The following is a 22,028-nucleotide window of genomic DNA, read 5'->3' on the forward strand; positions in this document are numbered from 1 at the left end:
TCCCATGAAAACACATTGAAGTAGTGACCCTTTAAGCTTACACTGTCAAAGGGGTCAACAAAAATGACACATTTGACCCATTTTGACTCGTACCTTCTCATGTACCCATTAAACTTACCTCTAGTAGACATTGGCTTGTTGTCATCATGTAGACACTATTTAGTAGCAGGCAGTTCTGACCAATGCAGATAATATAATTGAAAAAAAAAAATCCAGGTTTACCTAAATCTTGGTTGTGGGCTTTTTCCTGGCCCTCGAAGTACAGCAGACTATATCCATCCCACAGTTTAGACATTCCCACAGGGCACATGGGCTTCTGCTCTGACTGGCTATGTTTAACCAACAGATAACCCACGCTGACACTGCGACCAGGCATACCAGGTAATCCAGGTAGACCTGGCTTGCCACGGTTACCTATAGAAAAAAATGTTCAACAAAGTCAAAAAACTGTCAATTTATTAAATAGCAACACATCCCACACTTGTGGTGCAGTCCAACACACAACAATACCCTCTGAAATACATCGAACACAAATAGACAAAGAAGATTTCTGCCTTCAACTTTATTATTATAAACACATCTTGGATGACATAATCAGTGTTTGGTCCTATGCTTGGGAAATTACACACAAATGATGTTAGCTATCCACTTGGTGACTGGTTCCCTGCCTATTCCCGGGTGATAATCCCAATCCTAAACTGCTGCAGAGTGTCAGACGCACCTTCCATGCCTTGCAGACCAGTATGACCCACTTGACCGTTGTCTCCTCGGAAGCCAGGCGTTCCTGATCGCCCACTAATTCCAGGCATGCCCTTTTGCCCAGCTGGCCCCACAAAACCTGTACATCCAATAAATATGTATTATGATGTGGGGCATAACATTTTACTCAGCCATGTTCAATACCGAAAAATTTCTCAGAATAGTACACCTGCATCCCCGGGGGGACCATGAGGCCCTGGTACTCCTTTGTTTCCCTTTGGACCTTGGATACCCCGTGGTCCTTGAGAGCCCTCCTCTGCTGGAATTATGATTGGGATGGGAGCAGAACCTTGGCTTCCTGGGACCCCAAGGAAACCTGAAGCCCAGATGAATGATGTAAGAATCTGGATTCCTATGCATCATCGTCAATGAGAAGTAATTACATTTCAGTTTGATTACTCACCTGGAGGTCCAATGTTTCCTTTAGGACCCACGTGTCCTCTCTCTCCCTTTAAACCCGTCATACCAGGAAATCCCATCAACCCTTGCTCTCCTTTGACTCCTGTAATAAAAATGCACGTGAAGCCTGTATATAGATGCTTGCTTACATTTTTTAATCACACTGAAACTGGGGTGTATAAATATTTCACTGACCAGCTCACTGGTTGGTCAAATGACACCAAAGCTTGGTTTTGAGGTGGGAAACTAACCACCTCATAATGTGACTCAAACATATTGCCGTTTTTAATTATAACATGAAACAAAACAAAACCAAACAGAACATCAGCAGAATTGTAGCATATTTGGCACTTCAATTCATATTTAATATCGTAATTTGTGTTGCATTTATTTGTATGGGTATTTGGGGCTTTGATGCTAAGCTTGTTTGAGGAATTTTTATTCAAAACGTTGGGGCTACATACACATAATTTGATTTCAGCCTGTAACTTAAAAAGTCATAAGCAAAAATGGCATATAATGGCACCTTAATAACACATGTTAAGAATGCATTATACATAAAAGATGGCTTCAATTAAATACCATAGTTCTAGTATGTAATCAGGAATTAAGAAAACAGTACTCATAAGATCGTAATCTTGGGGAAACCAATCTGTATATTTAAATAATTTTAGGATCATATATTTGTATGAGAGGCAACAAAAAAACTTGGGCAGCATGATGTATGATCTGATATAAAATGTGAAACTTACAGTTATTATTACTGTTCCTGTAATATGATACAATGTTACGAAACATCTGAAAGCAGCTCTTATGGGTTTCAAATTTATATTTTATCCACACCTTTCTTTCCAGAAACACCATCAGGCCCCCGGTACCCGAATGAACCCTGGTCTCCTATGAATCCTTTTTCACCAGACAGTCCATGATAACCACTTGGTCCTTCTATACCCTTTTCTCCAGGGAGACCGTAATGTCCTGGAAGACCTCTTTGTCCAGGAGAGCCTGGGAATGAAACAATACAGGTTTCAAAAACTATATGAGATTTACAAAGTTACCAAGAGCTCATCAGCATTAGAAATGCAATCATGCTTATCTTTTTATTTCAGAAAGCTTATCTACATAGTCTAATTGAGCAGCAGCAGCCTCTGCTGATGAGGATATTGATATTTTCTGTTTCACACTATTGTAGCCAGTGATTAATGTGGATACATTTCTGATATTTTCGACAATCGTCCAATCACAAGCCTGCCTCAGTGGAGGTTAGCAAATCATGCTTTTCATTCCTGTTTAACATTATTTATTGAACAATACATTTTCACCTTGGAATCCTCTTGGTCCTGGAAAACCTGAGTCCCCAGAGGGTCCTGATCTGTCAGCTGTCCCATCTTGTCCAACTAGTCCCCGTAGTCCCGGTAGTCCAGGTAAACCCTGATCACCTGACAAACATCAAGTTATGTTAAGATATCTGGTTGACTAAAATTACTTTTGATGTTGCTGAAACTATTTTTTTTTTGGAGAACTGGATAGGTCAGTATGTCTAACCAAGAGGTCCTTGGAATCCTTTCAACCCCGGGCTGCCGAGTAAACCTGTCTGGTTGTTTCGATCGCCGGCCTCTCCCTTTTCCCCTTGAGAACCTGGCTGGCCATCTGGTCCAATGATGTCTAAACCTGGAGAAATATCAAACAGAAAACAGCATTTCAACTCCTTAAGTTTTTTTCAAAATGGATATAATGAGAGATTGTCGTACAACCATTGGATGTTTAGATATAACTGCAGCCCCAAATTATGCTTGATTGATAGAATACCTTGAGATCCAGGGACACCCTTTTGTCCCTTTAGTCCATTTAACCCATAAAGACCCCTCACACCAGGGAATCCTGTAATCATTAGAATTGAAAAGATGTATATATTTTAAAGCTAGTAAAATGTAAAAGAGAATGAAAGACACTGCCATGGTCTTATAATTCATTTACCTTCTTTTCCTGGAAACCCAGGAATACCTGGATGTCCTTCTTTACCAGGCAGTCCAGGAGATCCCTTCTGACCTTGGTTTCCAGGAGTTCCTTTCTGCCCATAGGAGCCTGCAGAAAAGAATGACAGGTTCACATTCACCGGTCGAGCATTTGCAATATAATTGCAATATATAAATGCTATGATTTATAAATCTTAAACACTTTCACAGAATTGAGAATGAAAGGGTACAATCATACAGTGGGAGCTTTTCACCTTGGAATCCTGCTATGCCTGCATCGCCTTTTCTACCCCTTTGTCCTTCGATTCCATCAAAACCAGCGTGTCCTCTATCTCCAGGTTGCCCACTTAATCCTCTCTGGCCTGTTTGAAAGTATTTGTCATTGATTTTAATGAATGCGCCACTCAAGGTTAAGTGGATCAGAACATGGTCTGTTTTTACAATTTGTACCTGACTCCCCCGCAGAACCAACCTCTCCTCGCAATCCAGTGGGTCCGGGAAGGTCTATGCGGAAGCCTTTATTACCTATAACAATATAATTCATTGGTTAGAAATTAAAATGTTTTCAAATACTCATTATTTAAATTCCATTCCCATGCCTGTGTAAGGTTTTTACCTTTAGCCCCTTTCCCTCCTGTGTCTCCTGTTGCACCATAGGCACCTGGACTGCCTTTAATTCCCTGAAAAAGTTAGAAAGTCCTTATATAACAATTAAATTACAAATAATGGCAGAGTGGCAGAATGAATAATGTGAATATTACTTTATAGTAACCTTATTGCCAGTCATCCCTCCAAAACCAACAATTCCTTGAATTCCAGGTAAGCCCGGCATTCCTTTCAACCCTGGCAGTCCCAGGGCACCCGGATCTCCATGGAAACCTTTGTGATGGCTGGGTTCTCCAGGAAGACCATGCTTTCCCTCTTTACCAGGCACACCAGGAAGACCCTTTAAACCTGTGAAGAGGATGAGCTTGTAAAGAAGTCATTTATGAAGGTAGGTTAAGTCTAACTCAACCAGAGCTGCAAACCTCTTTTCCCGGGGAAACCTTGGGTTCCATTATATCCCCGAGGGCCCTTGGCTCCCTTCATATCAACAATCTGTGCATGAACTTCAGGCTTTTCTCCAGGTGGCCCCCTTAAACCACGATCACCTGGTGATGGGGGAAGGAAGGCGGTGTATGTAAATCAAAAAGTAGAAGTAAGTGAATGACAAACTGGAATCAGAAACTAAAGTCTTACCTTTCTCTCCACTTTGACCAATCACTCCTTTTAAGCCAACTTGACCTTGGACTCCTGATTCGCCCTTTATCCCAGCAAAACCCTTCACACCTGTATTACCCTGGAGCCCATCAAATCCTTCCATACCAGAAGACCCTTTATATCCTAAGAAAGAGATAGGAATCATCAGCAGATATATCAACGTCATAATAGCCTACATAGTATAGAAATTGTCAAGGGATCAAACCTTTCATTCCCGGAAGTCCTGCGCGGCCCTCCGGTCCAGACTGTCCCCAGGACCCTACTGGGCCAGGCTCACCAACGATACCATCATTTCCATATTCCCCTGGGATCCCTTTTAATCCTATCGGTCCTGGAGGGCCCGGATCTCCTTCAGGTCCCCTTTCTCCAGTGAAGCCTGGAGAGCAGAATGTCATACATGGACAATCACATATTTGTGTGTGTACATACTTTTTAAAATATACAGTGACATATATAGTGACAGAGTATCATTTCATAGGAAAGAGGGTCTGTATTCAGTGGCCTATTTGTGTGATGGTTACACATTGTTCCAAAGTTTGCATTAGTTCTCATTAGTTCTCCAAAACTTCCTCCAGTAGAACAGAAGCATGAGCCAGTTAAAACAAGGCAATTTCCTTCCCATCGGCAGCCTGCCTCATCAATGCCCCGGTCCCCAACTAACACTGTACCAACCCGTCTAATGTATTATCTTGCACTGCTTTGCACAACTTGCCATTTTGCACGACCAACCTCAATCACCCTGATCTCACTATTATTTTTCACTTATTCAATGCCTGTTACATGTTGTCCGTTTAGCCGCGTCAACCAAATCAAATTCCTAGTAGTTGCAAAATATCTTGGCAAATAAAGCAATTCTGATTCTATATATCCCCACTGAATGTCTGTCCTGTGATTGACAGACAAACGGTCTCGGGTCAGTGTCAGTGGGAATTGTCGTCAGACCCCTGCAACCATGGGAACAGGATATACGAAACTGAACATGGATAGATATAAACATTAGTCTTACCTGGCTGTCCAGTGGTACCCTGTAGTCCAGGTGTACCTGCTTTGCCAGGATCCCCAGGGTAACCATACTTGCCAGGTGGTCCTGGCTTCCCTTTCTCACCCTGGGCGCCTGCAGGTCCTGTCCCACCCCTCAACCCGATCATACCAGGCATCCCCTCCATTCCTTGAGAAATAGACACATTCATGTGAAGTTCATAAATCCTTTTTCAATTCACCACATCTAGAAATAAGGCAACAATTCAAATCAAGACTCTGAGATAAAAAAAGTTTAATAAATAGTAGAGTAATCACTGATGGTTTTAGAATGGGGTTTACCTGGATAACCTTGATCACCTTGATCCCCAATTTGGCCTTTTTCTCCTTGAAACCCTGGCAGACCCGGGTCACCAGGAGGTCCAGAAGACGCCCCAAAAATGTCTCCATGAACACCTTTATCACCTTGTGCTCCATCCCGGCCCCGCATACCCGGCATGCCAGGATTTCCAACAAAGCCTTTGGTTCCAGGAACCCCCAAGTCTCCACGGGGGCCAGAAAATCCTATATTTGAGAATTATATGATCATAACATTTTGGAGAATATATATATATATATGTGTGTATATGTTGAGAGAGAGCAAGAGAGAGAATGACGTTTTTAAAATAAAACTTGGGATTTTTTTTTGAAATTATTGATCAGCTGTGATAGATTCTGTGTATGTATCTCCATAAAGTGTCTTTGTCTCAGGTGTCTTGTCAGTTCTTGCCTGGAGGTCCGGGGGGGCCCCTGAAACCTTGTTCTCCTGCTTCTCCTTTTTCTCCATATGGTCCTTCTCGACCAGGGGCTCCTTTTTGACCTTGAGGGCCTGGTTATTCATTGAATTACATTTGGGTTAAATATGATACATGACTATAAGTAAACAAATATTTACTACTTGTTACTTCTGTTACCTGGGAAACCTGGTAATCCAATTGGTCCTGGAAGACCAGGTAGCCCAGGTGGTCCAGGAAAAGTATCGCAGGGGCCTGAGACAGACATAGCAGATGGCACGATTGACGTACAATGTATTTATGTAAAACTGAGTGTGAAGAAGAGACTATCGTGATGACTTTATCTGGTGCCCAGCGTGGATTGTTTCAGAACATGGAATTAATATTACATTAGCAGGTATAGCTATGAAACTGTTGTCCACGATTATTAACACTCAAAAAATCATGCACAAAAATAAAGTAATACTGAGGCAAAGCACAAAAGTTGTTGAAATTATAGCATTATTGTATATGCTCTTGTACCAGCTACCTGTTACTTCCCACTGTCCTCCATCTCCTGTTGGACTACAGCCGCCTTCAAGTTGCAAATGAGAGAGAACAAGAAAGCCATTCGGCCAGTAACAGGAGTTATTCAAAAGCACAAGCATTATCTCAAACCAGCTCTGTTGTAACTGGTTTAAGGGATGCAGCCCCTGCAACATAGTGGCATCGGTAGAATAAAGGAAGAAAAGCAACAATAATGTCATGCATGGTTCATTTTTTAATAAGAAGCCATTAATATTCATTCCCAGTTCATTGCCTCTGGAATAGACTAGATGTTAAATTATGAAGCATAAGATGAAATCAAAAAGAAGGAATAGATAAATTTCTGTAAAGAGATTAATAGAAGGAGAAATATGCGGTGCACCTTACTTATAACCTAGGTTATAAGTAAGCAATATGCCCTACTTAGTGTGGCTAACCCAAAACCCATATCAAAATGATATCTTCTTTTATAACCCAACACTATGTACACTGTTTCTTTTTTCCCCACTAATATGTACAGAGTTCCCTTCTCACATATTCATCTTGGATATTTATAATGTATACTTTGTTCTTGCCACTCCACCGCAGTTACACAAGAATTTCGAAGCCTTGGATCATTGAAGTATTTCCTTTCTACTCTATTCTATTAAATTCTATTCTATTTGAAATAACAGGATGGAAGGAGAAAGTCAGTGGCATCTCACCTGGGCTGCCAGGAGTTCCTGGAACTCCACCATAGCCTGCAATACCATCATCACCAGGCAATCCAGGCTGGCCTGTAGGGCCCTGAAGGTCCTCACCAGGTTGACCTCTAAACCCAGCGGCACCAGGCCGACCAGAACGACCTACAAAACCTTTTTCTCCGTTTTCACCCTTTGAATCTTCTCCCTGTTGAGAATAAGTTAATCCTAATTGCAGCACTTATCTCTGTCTCGTGGAGGAAAATGAAGCCAAAGAGATACACAAAACAATAATACCCAGTCATTAAAGTTAAAAATGGCTGTGCCAAATTTGACACAGTTATCACGGAGAGAACTAATTTGACTCACGGAGGGACCTGGTCTGCCCGGAAAACCACTCAGTCCGTTTCGACCAACATTGCCTTGTACCCCTGGCTCGCCATCTTGTCCATGATCACCCTGGTCACCGGGATATCCTGTGATCACATAGCATACACATTGAAAAAAAAAAAAAACATATTTATGAAAAGCAGAGATTATCATGTCTACTACAGATCTAATTCTGGTATATAACAAGTAACTCTTACCCTTTTCAGTGGGAACTCTCAAGTCACCTTTTCTGCCTTTTGGGCCAGGCACACCAGCAAGCCCAGGACTTCCCTGCAGGAGATTATGGAACGTGTGAATGACTATGGAGGGGTTTTAAAGTAATAAACCAAGGAACAATTTGCCTCACTGGTAATCCATCCTCCCCCTGGGGACCAGGGTCTCCTACATCACCCTCCTGGCCAAACTCTCCAGTCATCCCAATGTCACCGTCTTCACCAGTAGGGCCCGGTGGCCCTGGAGGGGCATTATTAATGGTGCACTGACAGTCCCCATGATCACCTAAATGTACATATGCAAAGATCAGATTGAATGTTTTAACATGAAACATTACAACAATGCCTCTAATAAGTATCTTTGCTTTATTTGTTCCACCAGTATTCCAGTATCATACCAACAATTTTAGAGACAGAGTGAGATGCACCTTTAACTCCTTTGAATCCTGCGCTGCCTGGTCTTCCTCGCCAACCTGGAGCACCCTTGAAGAACTCTTCCCCTGGAAAAATGTGGATAAAATGCATATATTCAATTGTTCTAATAAACAATTAATTTTCTTTTAAATATATATAAAAAAAATTATTGGGGCCCGTTGTGGTTCAGCTGGTAGAGCAGGCATCCCTCTAATGGAGGATTGGTGATTTGCTCCCTGGCACCCATATACATGCTGAATTGCTCTGAGCTGCCAATTTCTCTGGTTAGCACTTGGCATAGCAACTCTGTCGCCATCAGTGTGCAAGTGTTTGTGTGATTGGAAGAATGAAATCCAGTGTAAAGCACTTTGAAACTGTGGGGTGACCACCACTACACTCAGAGTTTGGACTTTTATATGAAGTATAAAAATAGGGCCAATTGCCATAAAACAAAAGTCAATTGTTTTATGGCAATCAATCAATTATTTGGATTCGATTGATAAATACGCTAAAAAAGCTTAAGCGCGTGGCTGAAAAGTCCGGCAAATTCATCTTATATATTATCATAGGCCCGTCCTGAAACATTGTCTTGAAAATATTGACGGAAAGAGTCATACTTATCATTGTCTGCCACTATTCTGAGTCATTCAAGAGAGGGAATTCTCTGATTAATCCAGTTGTGGAAAACGTACACGCTTATGATGATGGGCAGAATGACTTCATGAAATTGAGCATGATCAGTTGCCATAATAAGATTTACCATGGTCCAAACGGAGTTGCTTGAATGAGATTGATGTTTTTGAAGCAAAAATTAATGAGAAACTGTTACCTTGTTCGAAATGAAAAGACAATGCTTTACCTTTCAACATGCATAATTCCTGTCTCTCACTCACATGATCCTTTTGGTCCTGGAGGGCCCACTGTCCCCGGTTGCCCAGAGATACCAGGGGGTCCTGGGCTCGTAGCGGGAAATCCTGGATCCCCCTTTTCACCCTTGTCACCTGACTCCCCCTTCTTTCCAAATGGTCCTCCAAAATGGTATACTGAGAGGAAAAAGACTATGTTCAGCATTTATTTAAACTTTTGATTCATCACAATTAGATATGAAGTAATAATGCGATATAACCTTGAAAAATATTGTATTTATATGACATGTCTTTTTATTATAGGTTCAAAACGCCAGCTGTATTTCCATTTGTAAAATAATTAATATTTGACATCAAAGATATATATATATTTTAAAAAGTATATATGTAGTTCTAAATCTGCAAATATATCTCTTCTGTGGAGACAAGGAGGTTCAAATGCTTTTAAAATGGAGGAAAGGCCAAGTTCTCAACTCATAATGATCCAATTTTTCGATGAAATCAAATGAAACCGACAAAATGTGAAGGACACAGCGTTTCCCAGAGCAAAGTGTCAAATGTTCTCTGTTGCTCCTGCTTGTTACCAAGCTATAGTGTCAATCTTATTGCATTAAGCTTAACATTGTGTACACCACAAATTTTATCTTCCCATTGTAATTAACTTGTTCTTATTCCTTTCCTTACTGTGCTGGCTGGGATATCAGGTACCACATGCCTATTGAATCTTGGGCAGATCCTGAAAATGTTGCAACTTCTGAGCTACTTTCTAAGGTTGGTGCTGAAGAATTTTAAACTCCTCTATAACCCCAATTAAAGACCCAAACAAAGAGTATTTGTATTTGAAAGAAGGAATCGTAAGGGTGGCTTTTTTAATATCCCACAGATAGTCGGTAGAAATTCACTTGATGGGTGAAATGTGTAAATAACTATTACGGACCATGTTGCTGCGTTTGATATGGACTGCGTCCTGGGGGTCCGGGGGGGCCTTGGTCTCCTACAGGCCCCCTCTCGCCTTTTGATCCAACCTCACCAGGGAGACCAGGAGGACCAGCTTGTGGAGACAAAATAGATCATAAGAGTGTTAACTTTGCAACACCATAGACTTCCTCTTTCCTAAGACGTCGTTGCTTTAATTCAAATATAACTGTTGAATAGGGTCGAATGATTATGAAGTACAACTTAAAGGTAAATATTAGACATTGTTTGTTCATTGATTCAATACAAGCAGACTAAACCAGAAAGTAATAAAAATGAATGAGTTGTTTGTAAATTAAATTATTTCTCACATTTGTTGAATCTGGCTAACAGGCATTTTCAGTTGTAATTTCCATAAGATAGTCTGTTCCAGTTTCATACTGCAAATTATTGGTTGTTAAAAATAGGTTGTGAAATATTAGATGATTAACATTGTTATTTTTGTGTCGACTTTTTGGTGGTGCAGTTACCACAGTAGGATTTTTGCAAGTGGCTAAATGTGAAATGCTTTTTGAAAATGCAAGAAAATGGGCACATGACATGAAAAAAACAACAATAATTCAAAAACTAACCAAAAAAACAACAATCAACAATATAAACAACAATCATTTGCCAGTTTTGTTAGTTGTGAAAGCCAAAATAGAACCAGGTTGATCAAACAAGTAGCCTGTTAAATAATGTGACCCAGTTTGAGGCCTGTTTTGTTTATTTTAGGATTAACCATTCTCATTTGATTACTGAATAGTTCACCTGTTATCAGTTGACTTACCTACTGTGGACCAAATCCATGTGAGTCCTGATGAAATCAACTCCCCCGCATCACCTTGGACTCCCTGCAAGACAAAGTGGCTGTAGGTTGTTGTTTTTTTCTTTAAGTTTGTCCCTTTTGTTTTGTTTGCGATATTCTTATTCGGAAAATATTTTTCTATTTAGATATTCTTACAAAATAAAGGGAAGTAGTTGAAGTATCAGATACTAAGCCATTTTGAAAGTGATCACAGCGGCAACTTTGGCATCTGTCTCATTAGCTTATTGGCTCCCGGACAAGGATATATTTGACCCCTGCCTTTCTTGATGTAGAATTTTGCCCCAAATTTTGCCATTTTTTTTTTTCAGTTTTGAAGAATCTAATGTTGGTTTTAATCTATGTGAGGATGGACAGAATGACAGATTCTCAAGAGAAGGCTTGAGGCACTAGGGAGGGGCCATCTTGGTAAAATTTTTGCAGTCATCTAATTCATATATACTAAACCTAAATTACCAACCAGCTGCTGAGACTTGGTGGTTGTCATGATGACACAAGTTACTGACAAGATGAAAAACAGAATGTGGTATATTAATATTTGTTAAAACATCTATGCTTACAACAGACATTTTGAACATGTTAGAAGAGGGAAGAATGCCACTGGATAGCACTGTCTCTCTGTATCAGTTTGGCGCGGCTCCTCAAATCTTTTTTATATTTCTAATTGGGATTTATAAAACTGCAGGACCAGTGAAGATTTTGTGATTCTCAGTGGTTGTTGGTGCTACCAAATAACTTGGATTGCAAGATGAAACCTGACATTTTAAGAGATGCGAGTCATTCCTGAAGGTTCTTGCAGTCTATCATATTGTTTAAAGAGTGGGGGGATGGGGGATTTCAACTATACCAGTGTTTTAAGTAAACGTTATATGTTGTTACTTGTCCATTCCAGTCTGTGTTGAATGTACAGTATAGTACAGGGAAATATGCTAATTTCATATCAATATACAAAAAAAAAAATGCGTACACTTAAACACTGCAATTAAAGGTTAAAAAACATTAATTTTGTATCCTCACCTTGGAACCATCCCTGCCTATCGGTCCTGGTTCACCAGGATCCCCCTGAAGGAGAGTTAATTAGACTCCTTATTTACATTTCTCACAATAGTCGACACACTTCTGATATGCTATGTACCATACCCTTGGTCCAGGCAGTCCGTTTGTACCAGGTTGTCCCTAGAGCAAAGTCCAATATAGCACATCAAGTGATGCAATACATGGGCAAAGACTTGGATTTGATTGAAATGTCTAGAAAGGTGCATGTGCTCACTCGTGACCCAGGGAATCCCATTATACCCGTTTCTCCTCTGTTGTCAGCCTGGAACATACCAACCACAGAGGTGAGACACACAATGACTGTGTATGGCAGTATACAACTCTAAGTTTACCAAATCTTTCATATGACTTCACATACATGATCTCCGGTTCCTCCTTTAAAACCCTTTGGTCCGATGGGCCCCTAAAACGAGGACAGCGGAGAAATTTGCGTAATATGGGTTAGTGCTTAAAGCATAATTCTAAAAGATTCAGCTCAGAGCCAATTTCCACATGTATGGAGGTTGGAGAAACTGATTGCAATAAAATGTAACAACAGGAGAATAAAATTTTTTTTTTACAGACCGGGGGTCCATAAGGTGTCAGAGTGTGAGGGTGTGTAGAGTTTCCAGGAAGCCCTGGTGGTCCGATGTCCCCCTTTTAAAATCAAAGCAGAAAAAAAATGTAGATACCAGCGAATGATCCAGCGAATGATTCTCTTTAAAACAACAAGTAGTTCGGACTAGTCCAAAGATTTGAAATGAAATTTGACAATGACAGTCACTCACTTGGTCTCCTTTCAGTCCTTTCAGCACTTTAGTCATAGTGCCCTGGTAACAAAAAACATAACATTAAAGCACCATTCATAAAATCTTTTTTTTATTTGCCACATTTCATATAAAAGCAGCTCAGTCCTGCTTCAAATCTGTACTTTATGAAATCAAATAGAAATTGATGTCGAGATACCTTTGGTCCTCGGGGACCCGGTGGCCCGGGTGGACCCTGGCAAAAAATACAGGATTCTGATAAGTACTTTGCATGATAACAGTTAGATTTCACAAAATGCAAACATACAAATTCTTACCTTTGGTCCTATAAAGCCCGGGGCACCCTGCCATCCTCGATTTCCTGGAGGCCCCTGAAAATTGCAAATGACAGACTGCAGATGAGCAAGACTGCAGAGTGGATGTACTGGTTAAAAATCTCTTGGTCAATAAAATATTTCAGATTAAATTACACAAATTATGAAGACCTGCAAAAACCATTTTTGAGTGAAAGATGTATCTCCCACAAAGAATTGTGATACATTACTTGCCACCAATTCATATTCTACTGTTTAAAGTACCTAAAATACCAAAAAAATACCTATTTTGAAGGTGCAGCCTAAATACCATTCAGTAATGAGAGTAAGGAGTCCTGGGGAATTTGTCTCTGTAACAAAAGCCAGTTTTACCATTTGTGGAAAACTGTGATGCTCATTATTTTTTTTTGTTTTGTAAAAGCAAACTAAGAGGGAAATAATCTTTTAACGTGCATTATGGAGCTGTTTACATACATTTCTTCATAGCAGGTGTGTTTCACAATTAGACTTATGCAAGTTATTGAACTCAGATAATATAAAAATTCTTAACCTTCACTAAGTTAATGTTGTCATTTCTATGATGGGTCTATAACCACCATACTAGCATATAATGCCACATATTCTGTGTCATGTGTCTTACAAATATTCCATTGGTGCCTGGGACGCCTGGCTCTCCCTGTGAAGAGACAGTGATAAATATGAATCTTTGCAGCAAAAAAACCCATTGTATCACATGGAAATTAGTTATTTATCTCAATACTCACCCTGAATTTGCTTATGTACACAGACACATCAAGGGAATCACCTTTCTCTCCCTTTCTTCCTTTTTGACCCTGACAGACGGAACAAGAAGACGGCTTGATATTAGAAGAAGAAAGACAATTATTGTCACATTCAGATACACGTACAGCACAACATCAGTGAAATTCGGTTACTGCTTTAACCAATCATGGACGAACCATGACCAGAAGGCAGCTACAGAGTAGCGCCAGCGGAGCGGTTAGAGGGATGACCCCCTGAGTCATGCCTTCCCACAAATTCTGCTTTTTACAAAACTAAATCCGATTTGGTGTGTCACCTACATGCAAGCCAGGTGCGCCATTACGACCTGTTTGCCCTGGCACACCTGGTTCTCCCTGTGTCCCATTACAGCCATCTGCACCTGGCTTCCCCCTGGGCCCGGCTTGGCCTGGATGGCCCTGCAGAAGAAAAGAGTCAGTATGCAGAATCAGTAATGAATTCAGGACACAATCACATTCACAGCCTGACTGGGGGGACCTACGGGAATGCCATCGTTTCCAGAAAACCCAGGTACACCGGTCATCCCCTGTGAAGTGACAAGAATTACTCAAGAGATCCGCTACTATAGGATTTTGCACTTTTAGACAAATATTAGAGGGATATTTTACCACATCTCCTTTAGGACCAATGATGCCACTGCGACCAGAGTCACCTTTCTGACCCTTAGGTCCCTGAACACCAGTCTCCCCTGGTCTTCCTGCAGGCCCCTGGGGCCCTTGGGGACCATGAGGACCTGGATGACCCTGTGATCGAGAAACAGAAAAAAAAAGTTCCATTAGCTTCTTGTCAAAGACTGAGAGACAGAATAAAATTGAACTCAGGTGTAATTTAATTTGTCCTTGACAACAATGAGAGAATGACTCTTCTATCAAATTTTGACATCAGAGTTTTTGATTAAGTAAAGACAAATCTTAGTTATGAAAAAGGAAATGAATTACAGTACATTAAAATCAAAGGATTACAAAATGTAATGCACTGATTTTGTCTCAAGAGGGAGACAAATTATTTTCTTTTCACAATGAAACGCCCCCCCCGCATCTTTGAGAAGCTCTTCACTGCCATACAGTGGTAAAACAAGATTATTACACAAAGCCCAACACCTGCATGAAACATCAAAACTGAAAACTTAACTATAATTTGTTGCTCTCAGTCTTTGTGTTTTATTTTTTTAGAGAGAATATTCTGATGAATAAACACAATCTGGTTTATTCTTGTCTTAGAAAATTCATTTTTGAAAATCCTCATTATAATATTCAACATCATCAAAATGAAGGTGCTGGGATGTGCACAGCCACAAATACACAGTGTAGGTCTCCTGAAAGAAATAAGAAACGAAACGGGTCACGAAATTTTAAGAGGCTAAGCAAATAGATTTCTTTTTCAAGAAATAGCCTTGACTGATGACATATTGAAGTGGACCAGGCGCCTTAATCTGAAAGGTAGACATGACTGAATAGAAATTATTCAGATTGTGTTGAAAGAGAGTAGACAGTTTTGCAGATGGGAAGAAAAGAAAATCCGACTCCACAAATAACATTTTTTTTCATTGAATTTCACCCTGTATAGATTTACTACACAAAGCACTTGTTCCCTTGTTCTTCTCTACTTAAGCAGTGTCTGCTGCACGGGAATATCAAAATTAGTACCACATACTCACAGATAGATATATGTATGTACACAATTCTCATGTCTCCCCAGGCTGAGACAAAACAAAATATTACAAGGAATGCTCTTTGCAAGGGGGTCAAGAAACACGTGAGGTCAGTGATACCATGAGAAATGGTCTTGTTTGCTTGGTCTGAGACTTCAAGGGGTCAGTATGGGATGACTTCTGAGATTTGGACAGTGTTCCTGTGAGAACCATCAAATACACTCCAGATTGAAAAAAACAAATAAAAAACCCTAGTCTAAAAGAATGAATGAAATCACACAAAGCCTGAACAATGTCCGATGACAGTTGAAACAAACTAAAAGACAAATCAGAGGCTGATAGTGTGAAACAAAGTGTCATTTGAACCCACGTGAACGCAGTGTCCATATGTCTACATATAGCTTTTTGTATGTGTGGCTTTTTGCAGCTGGGTGTGCATGTTTTGTCTACACTAAAGCCCAGGCCCTGCAGCTGTTGCACTGCAAAGTCTTGACAAGTGTATTTTGTCTACTTCCTTTTTTAAAAGGACCTCATTCCAGGCGATATGAGATACAAATGCTTCACAAGTAGCACCTCTACCACCTATTTCTATTTTAAGGCTTTTTTTTAGATTTGTGACAAGTTTTTTAATTACTTGCACAAAACATCTCCACAATCATATCAAAATGGTCAAAGTCAAATTCTACATAACATCAGTGGTAATGAATGACTTGTCCATTTTTCATGGCACTCTAACCAATAATCTTCAAGGGTTGATCTCTAACAATGTTAACTTCAACTTCACAACAATATTTTTATCCACTGTGTAGTATGTCTGAGAATTCATACAGAAGACTGGGTAACAAAGCAGGAGAAACACTTGGGGGCGAAATGACGTAGAACCAAATTTGAGTCCCACACAAAGCTTCTCTCAAACACTTTGCTGGCACTGAAATTCAGTGCTCAGATAACTTGGATTGTAGGGAAAACCCCTCTAGGCCAAAGGAACTTGTCTCAAGTGTGTATTTCATTTCCTATGTCGGTTTTCTTATGTCTCGGGGGCGAAGGGGAGTATATAAGAGTTTAGACAGACTTATCAAGTTCTCTTCCTGATAAATAAACAATAGTAAACTGTGACTATGGGGTTCATGAGTCAGTGCATTGTATAATTTGGTGTAAATGTTGTTTCAGGTGCAATAACTGTTTTGTTGAGTCAAAAAATGTCATAAACACCTCTTTCACCTTTTTGTAAAGCGATACTGCCACCGGAAACTGGTATCATTGTGTGTGCATGAAGTGCAACACTACATCGCTGGTGTGCGTCACAGATTAGCTCAGATACAGACAGAATGATGTCCTTATCAAATAATTCCATACAAAAATTTGATTCGAATTTTCATTCCGAATAATTTATTTTTGACACTGCTATGGAGGTTATCTTTTCATCTGGATCTGGTTTCTCAGTTTGTCCATCACACTGTCAGAACAGTTCTGCAAAAACCACCAGGATGAGGATTCACATAACTTGGAAGAGGAGTGCAAGGAAGGCCATGGAAGAGCCCATCACGTGCTGGCTCAAGCCCATTGAAGCCAGTGGGAAAAAAGTATTTTATTACTTTGTCCTTGGTGGAGGTATGTGTAGAACAGTGAAACATATACCTTCGCTTGCATCCTCTCTTGAGCTCTTAGTCACTCTGCTGTCTCCACAATCACCAACACATTCACTTCTGTAATGCATTCACACTCCCCATTCGTATCTGTTCAGATTATGTCCACCCATTGCTTCCTCCCTTCCTCTCACTTCAGTCTGACACATTCTTTCTTCTCTTGGTATCACTTGTTACGTCACTGCGGCTGCGTTTTTTTTTTTCCTGTCAGTTTCCCAATCAGTCGTGGTGACGTGGTGAGGGGGTGACAGGTAAAACAACAGGAAAAAAAGGATAAAATAATTCAGGAATTTTCCTTTTATCTCTGAAATCAAAGAACAATATCTCAAAGTTGCAAACAATGGGCAGATTTGAAAAACTGCACAAAAAAGGGTAGGTTACCGGATGGTTATGCCAATTTAAACTAGATTTTTTTTTATCTGTGCAGGCTTGTCACGACTTTACCACATTATCGGACTCAGGACACATGTACTGCTCTGTGGTTCTCTGTGCACGCAGGAATCATCTGTCCTTATCTTTTTTTGCGTGTCACAATCATACCTCCCCTCCTCTGTCTTGTGACTGAGTACCCATATATCAGCAAGTATTGGGTGAGGTCAGTGAAGGAAAGGTATGGAAAAAGTCAGGAGATCATCGCTGGCCAGATGTCTGCCATTAACAGGCCCACATGACAATCTATGTAAATTTAGTCTATAAAATCAATGCCTAATGCATCTTCTGGATTTCTCTGGGGCCAATGTCCCCTCTATATCCAAACCCCCATATTGACAACAACCTTTTTTTTATAATGCAAATATCTATGACAGCCATTCATTTTGATGATTCTAATTAAGATAACTGCATTAAAAGTTAAAGGTTTAGATAGTCAATCGACTGGTGACTGGTACAAGAGGAACACCGCCTTTTTCTTAATGACAGCTGGAATAGGCTCTGGCCTCCCTGTGACCCTGAGTGCAGGTTAAGCGGCACAGATAGTGAAAGATTTAATTCAAAATGAAATCTCTTACTGGGACTAATGTAAGAGATAAAGAAAAGACAGACATGTAGAAGATATATGTGCATGGAAATTGAAATTTCTAAGTAGCAAACCAAAAAGAGTGAGCAATAGCACATCAGGACTCCTATGCTGGTCTGAAAACTGATGTCTGCTTTTTATGCCATATTTTTTCACCTACCAACAAGAGAACGAAAAAACATCACACATGAAGCACCACACATGCTCACACTCAAGCAGAAAAAGAAAAATATCTGAGGTGGAGAGGTGTGAAATGATGATATGCTGGTGTACACTCCAGTCTTTCTTTAACAAAAAAAGGACAGATAATGTATTCAATAAAAATACATTTATTAATTTATCACATATGAAGTTGTCATTCTTCTTCCTTTCCCTCAGCAGCCTGTATCTTTCATAAGCCTTATACTGGTACAGATAATGGGGCAAGATGTCAGTGTATTATGTTTTTCAGCTGCAGGACAGCAAGGAGGATTGTGGATGAATATACGTTAATCTGAAATGTAAGAGATGAATCAAAAAAATGTAACTTTTTGATCTAGAAGTATCAAAGATGAAGAAGAATTATTTACAGCAGTATTGCTGTTAAATGATGTTAAATAAAATTGAAGTGATGTATAAAAACAAATAGCTAATAGAAGACGTGAACGCCGGTCGTGTCACTACAATAAATGTTTAGGTTTCTGTGAAACTCTGCATTTTATTCAGGGTTAAGTTGATTTGAAATAGTTGCTCTTGAAATGTTTGTAAATTTATGATTATAAAAGATAAATAATACATGTTCCCCCTTGACCTCAACCTGTATTCTTGCACTTGTACTGAAACACACCAGGAAACAAAACAGTTGCTCTTCTCACTGAAGCATTTACATTCCCAATTGACTGTACCACTTAGCCAAGTTAACGTCGGAAAAAGTCTGAGAAAATACCGACTCTTCATAACATATCTCTGAGCCCCTCTGTGTATATGTGGCTGTGTTTGCATTTGCTATTCTTGAATCATAGATCTATTAGCTTCCCTGTCTGACACCATAAATTTTATCCGAGCCCACACTGTCCCTTGAGGGGGACAGTTTGAGAATGACCCACTAAAAACAGGATGGGAACACAAAGCCCAGCAAACAAACCTCTGACCTCTGAAAGAAATAAAATAAATCAATAAACAACTGTCCGGAAACTCCCTGTTGTTTCATCCGCTTGTCTGGAAATAGGGGGAAATACAGTCAGGATATTTGTAATAAAAAAAAAAAGAAGGTCTCAACTAACTTTAAATGAAGAATGAACCAGAAAAGTGTTTTAAGAACATGCCAGACTGCTGTATATATTACAGCAGGTAAATAAATGTTGACCCTTTAACAATCCTTTCATAAATCTAATTTACTGGCTTAACTGATTATTTCTTGTATTCCTGGTTTTCATCTACACCATGTGGAATATATTTTTTATGGTTCGCATACACATAGTCAAATTACTGAACCTAACAAGAAACTGTCTCATACAGAAAGTCAAACATGAAGGCACAAATCTGCGATCTCACCGTCAAGCATTAACTGAGATTCAACACCTATTTTGCATGAATCTGGGATATTCATGCCAGTCTAAAGTTACTTTGTTGAAAACAGTATTCAGTCTTACGTCAGCTTGCCCTTCTTACGGTTGTACTGTTTCTCTTCAAGAATAATAGCAGAATCTAAACACAAAGGGTTGTGTTGACAGTAGAATGATGCTCTGCCATGTGATCTGAGAAGTGAGAAAGGTGCTCTCAGATTTAAACAACACTCACTTCTTCTCCTGAAATTAAAACCAGACTGTCTATGTCGAGTGAGAATATAGAGCCTTTATTGTATTAAATGAGGTGTATTATGATAGTGTGGCAGCAGTTTCACACTTCTGATGTGGTCTGCTTTTTGCATATTATCAAAGGAATAAATGAAGAAATTAAATTGAACGGGGGGGGGGGGGCGTAAAGTGAATAAAGCACATGTAATGAATAAAGCAGAAAAAAAGAAAACAAAGGAAGGAAACCTGGTCTGACAAAAGCATGGAGAGGGTCCAGAGGAGCAAGAATAAAAAAATGTGAATTTCTCTCACTGAGGGATTAATAAAGGAAAATCTTATCTTGAGGAAATATATAGAAAGAAATATGCATCAGAGAGGGGGAGACTGGAATTTGTAAAGCTGGAAATGGGGAATGAAGATGAGAGAAAGGACTGAATGCCACAAAATATGTCTGACTCTAACAATCTGAGAGAGCAGAACAGACTGCATGTGCAACCAACTCACATGTTTTTCTTGGACATGGTTTTTGAGGACTCATTTCCTGATGATCCCCCATCCCTTCTACATGATGCCCAAGGGGAAAAGGGGCTTAGCTCCCCTGGAGGGAGGACTAAGGGTGAGAGGAAGGCTTGAGGGGCTTGGTTAGGACCATTGACTGAATGCCTTGCGGAGCACTAAGGACAAAGTAAATAAACAGCTGCAGATGATGTTTAGATATCTAGCAGTGTGTTTAGATTTCATGGCAACAGTCAGGGAGGTCACTTTTCTGGATCCCATGCTGGTTAAGAAAACAGCCCAACATATGTATGTCCTATACTTCCGTCGACTACTGAGCCCAGTATTGTATTTGTCATATCATAAAGAAAATGACTTGAAGGAACCTTCAACAAAAGCCAATATACCAAATTCTATATTGTGTTGATATACATCAATGCCACAGAAATGAAGCAAAGTATGAATTTGACGAATTGGGAGTGCTGTTTTAATGCAGTGGTTAACGCACCCACCTCACCGAACAAAAAAACCTTCCAGGTTCAATTCCAGTGACTGACAGTGAGTTTGCATGTTCATGCAAGAGGCAAGAGCCAAGCCTGATGTTTGAAATTGACCACATTTGACCACAATTGACCACTGACTACTCGCTTGTCAATGGATTGCAACAAATACAGTCACCAGATTGAATAGAAAGACATACAACCCAGGTAACTGATTACCGGGCAAATTTTCAGGCAGCAATGATGTGAAGGCACTAAAATTGAGGACAAATCAAACACCAGATGTTCATCTTCACTTATTTTGTGTCTCCCAGAGGGTTGTGACTTTTGTTTGTACACTTTAAACTTTCTCCATTGTTTTGGCTATTCCAGCCTTCAATCCACTTTGACCATCATGAACAGGTTTTTCATTTTCCTATCTGTAATACAATAACATCTGCCCTCCCAACTGCACTGATAAGATGGCAAGATTAGGTGTCCAGGTTCCTTACAATGTATTTAGTGGAAAAATAGTTAAACCTGTCAGTCAGTAAAACAAACTGTTCACTTCGCATATTGCATGATCTGTCCAGAACGATGAGGCTACAAAAGGATGAGTCAATGTCGAGTTAACACTGATAATAGGGATCTGGCCCCAGTTCCAAAGAAAGAAGACTGAACTGTCAACAATTCTATCACTGAAAATCATATCCATATCAAATATCTGACAGCATCAAGATCAGAGGCCAGAGTGTGTTTGACACTGGCTGGACTGACATTGAATGTAGTTTTTGGGTTTGTGAGTCTGTGTGTCCGCAGTAATTGTTTGTGTGTGTGTGTAAAAAACAGCGCTTTTGAGGGGAATCCCAGGCTGGGAACAGAACAGCACAGACTTCCATCTCTCCCAGAGGTTTTTTTTTTGGGGGCCCAACACCTGTGCAATTGCCTCATGTCAGAGGTATGACACGTCTCAGGTCTGGAGTCCAAGCACATGCGTGTCTAAACAGGACACAGCTGCAGCTTATGTGCAAGTGCATG

At 40.0% G+C, this 22,028-nt stretch overlaps 1 protein-coding gene across 2 annotated transcripts in view; it reads right to left on the reverse strand.

Annotated features, from left to right (window-relative positions):
* Positions 1 to 22,028, reverse strand: part of col4a2 (collagen, type IV, alpha 2) — a 52,630-nt gene that overhangs the window by 2,156 nt on the left and 28,446 nt on the right. Inside the window, exons 5-46 of one of the 2 annotated variants that reach the window (XM_086145196.1) lie at positions 14,538 to 14,672; positions 14,411 to 14,455; positions 14,211 to 14,327; positions 13,893 to 13,961; positions 13,769 to 13,804; positions 13,132 to 13,185; positions 13,014 to 13,049; positions 12,836 to 12,877; positions 12,633 to 12,704; positions 12,427 to 12,471; positions 12,283 to 12,330; positions 12,153 to 12,188; positions 12,030 to 12,074; positions 10,977 to 11,040; positions 10,170 to 10,283; positions 9,260 to 9,409; positions 8,381 to 8,452; positions 8,087 to 8,238; positions 7,938 to 8,010; positions 7,720 to 7,826; positions 7,375 to 7,558; positions 6,675 to 6,719; positions 6,326 to 6,400; positions 6,142 to 6,240; positions 5,715 to 5,936; positions 5,401 to 5,562; positions 4,600 to 4,770; positions 4,374 to 4,517; positions 4,163 to 4,285; positions 3,907 to 4,088; positions 3,751 to 3,814; positions 3,585 to 3,659; positions 3,389 to 3,496; positions 3,136 to 3,243; positions 2,968 to 3,039; positions 2,704 to 2,829; positions 2,481 to 2,597; positions 2,002 to 2,163; positions 1,163 to 1,261; positions 929 to 1,075; positions 722 to 838; positions 223 to 414 (exon numbers count right to left, since the gene is read on the reverse strand). In XM_086145196.1, coding sequence (XP_086001322.1) covers positions 223 to 414; positions 722 to 838; positions 929 to 1,075; positions 1,163 to 1,261; positions 2,002 to 2,163; positions 2,481 to 2,597; positions 2,704 to 2,829; positions 2,968 to 3,039; positions 3,136 to 3,243; positions 3,389 to 3,496; positions 3,585 to 3,659; positions 3,751 to 3,814; positions 3,907 to 4,088; positions 4,163 to 4,285; positions 4,374 to 4,517; positions 4,600 to 4,770; positions 5,401 to 5,562; positions 5,715 to 5,936; positions 6,142 to 6,240; positions 6,326 to 6,400; positions 6,675 to 6,719; positions 7,375 to 7,558; positions 7,720 to 7,826; positions 7,938 to 8,010; positions 8,087 to 8,238; positions 8,381 to 8,452; positions 9,260 to 9,409; positions 10,170 to 10,283; positions 10,977 to 11,040; positions 12,030 to 12,074; positions 12,153 to 12,188; positions 12,283 to 12,330; positions 12,427 to 12,471; positions 12,633 to 12,704; positions 12,836 to 12,877; positions 13,014 to 13,049; positions 13,132 to 13,185; positions 13,769 to 13,804; positions 13,893 to 13,961; positions 14,211 to 14,327; positions 14,411 to 14,455; positions 14,538 to 14,672 — 4,306 coding nt within the window. The remainder of the gene's footprint in view (positions 1 to 222; positions 415 to 721; positions 839 to 928; positions 1,076 to 1,162; positions 1,262 to 2,001; positions 2,164 to 2,480; positions 2,598 to 2,703; positions 2,830 to 2,967; positions 3,040 to 3,135; positions 3,244 to 3,388; positions 3,497 to 3,584; positions 3,660 to 3,750; positions 3,815 to 3,906; positions 4,089 to 4,162; positions 4,286 to 4,373; positions 4,518 to 4,599; positions 4,771 to 5,400; positions 5,563 to 5,714; positions 5,937 to 6,141; positions 6,241 to 6,325; positions 6,401 to 6,674; positions 6,720 to 7,374; positions 7,559 to 7,719; positions 7,827 to 7,937; positions 8,011 to 8,086; positions 8,239 to 8,380; positions 8,453 to 9,259; positions 9,410 to 10,169; positions 10,284 to 10,976; positions 11,041 to 12,029; positions 12,075 to 12,152; positions 12,189 to 12,282; positions 12,331 to 12,426; positions 12,472 to 12,632; positions 12,705 to 12,835; positions 12,878 to 13,013; positions 13,050 to 13,131; positions 13,186 to 13,768; positions 13,805 to 13,892; positions 13,962 to 14,210; positions 14,328 to 14,410; positions 14,456 to 14,537; positions 14,673 to 22,028) is intronic. The other variant, XM_086145197.1, reaches the window with a different exon arrangement.

Source organism: Fistularia commersonii, chromosome 4, assembly GCF_037954325.1.
Source record: "Fistularia commersonii isolate RoL2024-O1a breed Wild chromosome 4, RoL_Fcom_v1.0, whole genome shotgun sequence".
Taxonomy (NCBI): domain Eukaryota; kingdom Metazoa; phylum Chordata; class Actinopteri; order Syngnathiformes; family Fistulariidae; genus Fistularia; species Fistularia commersonii.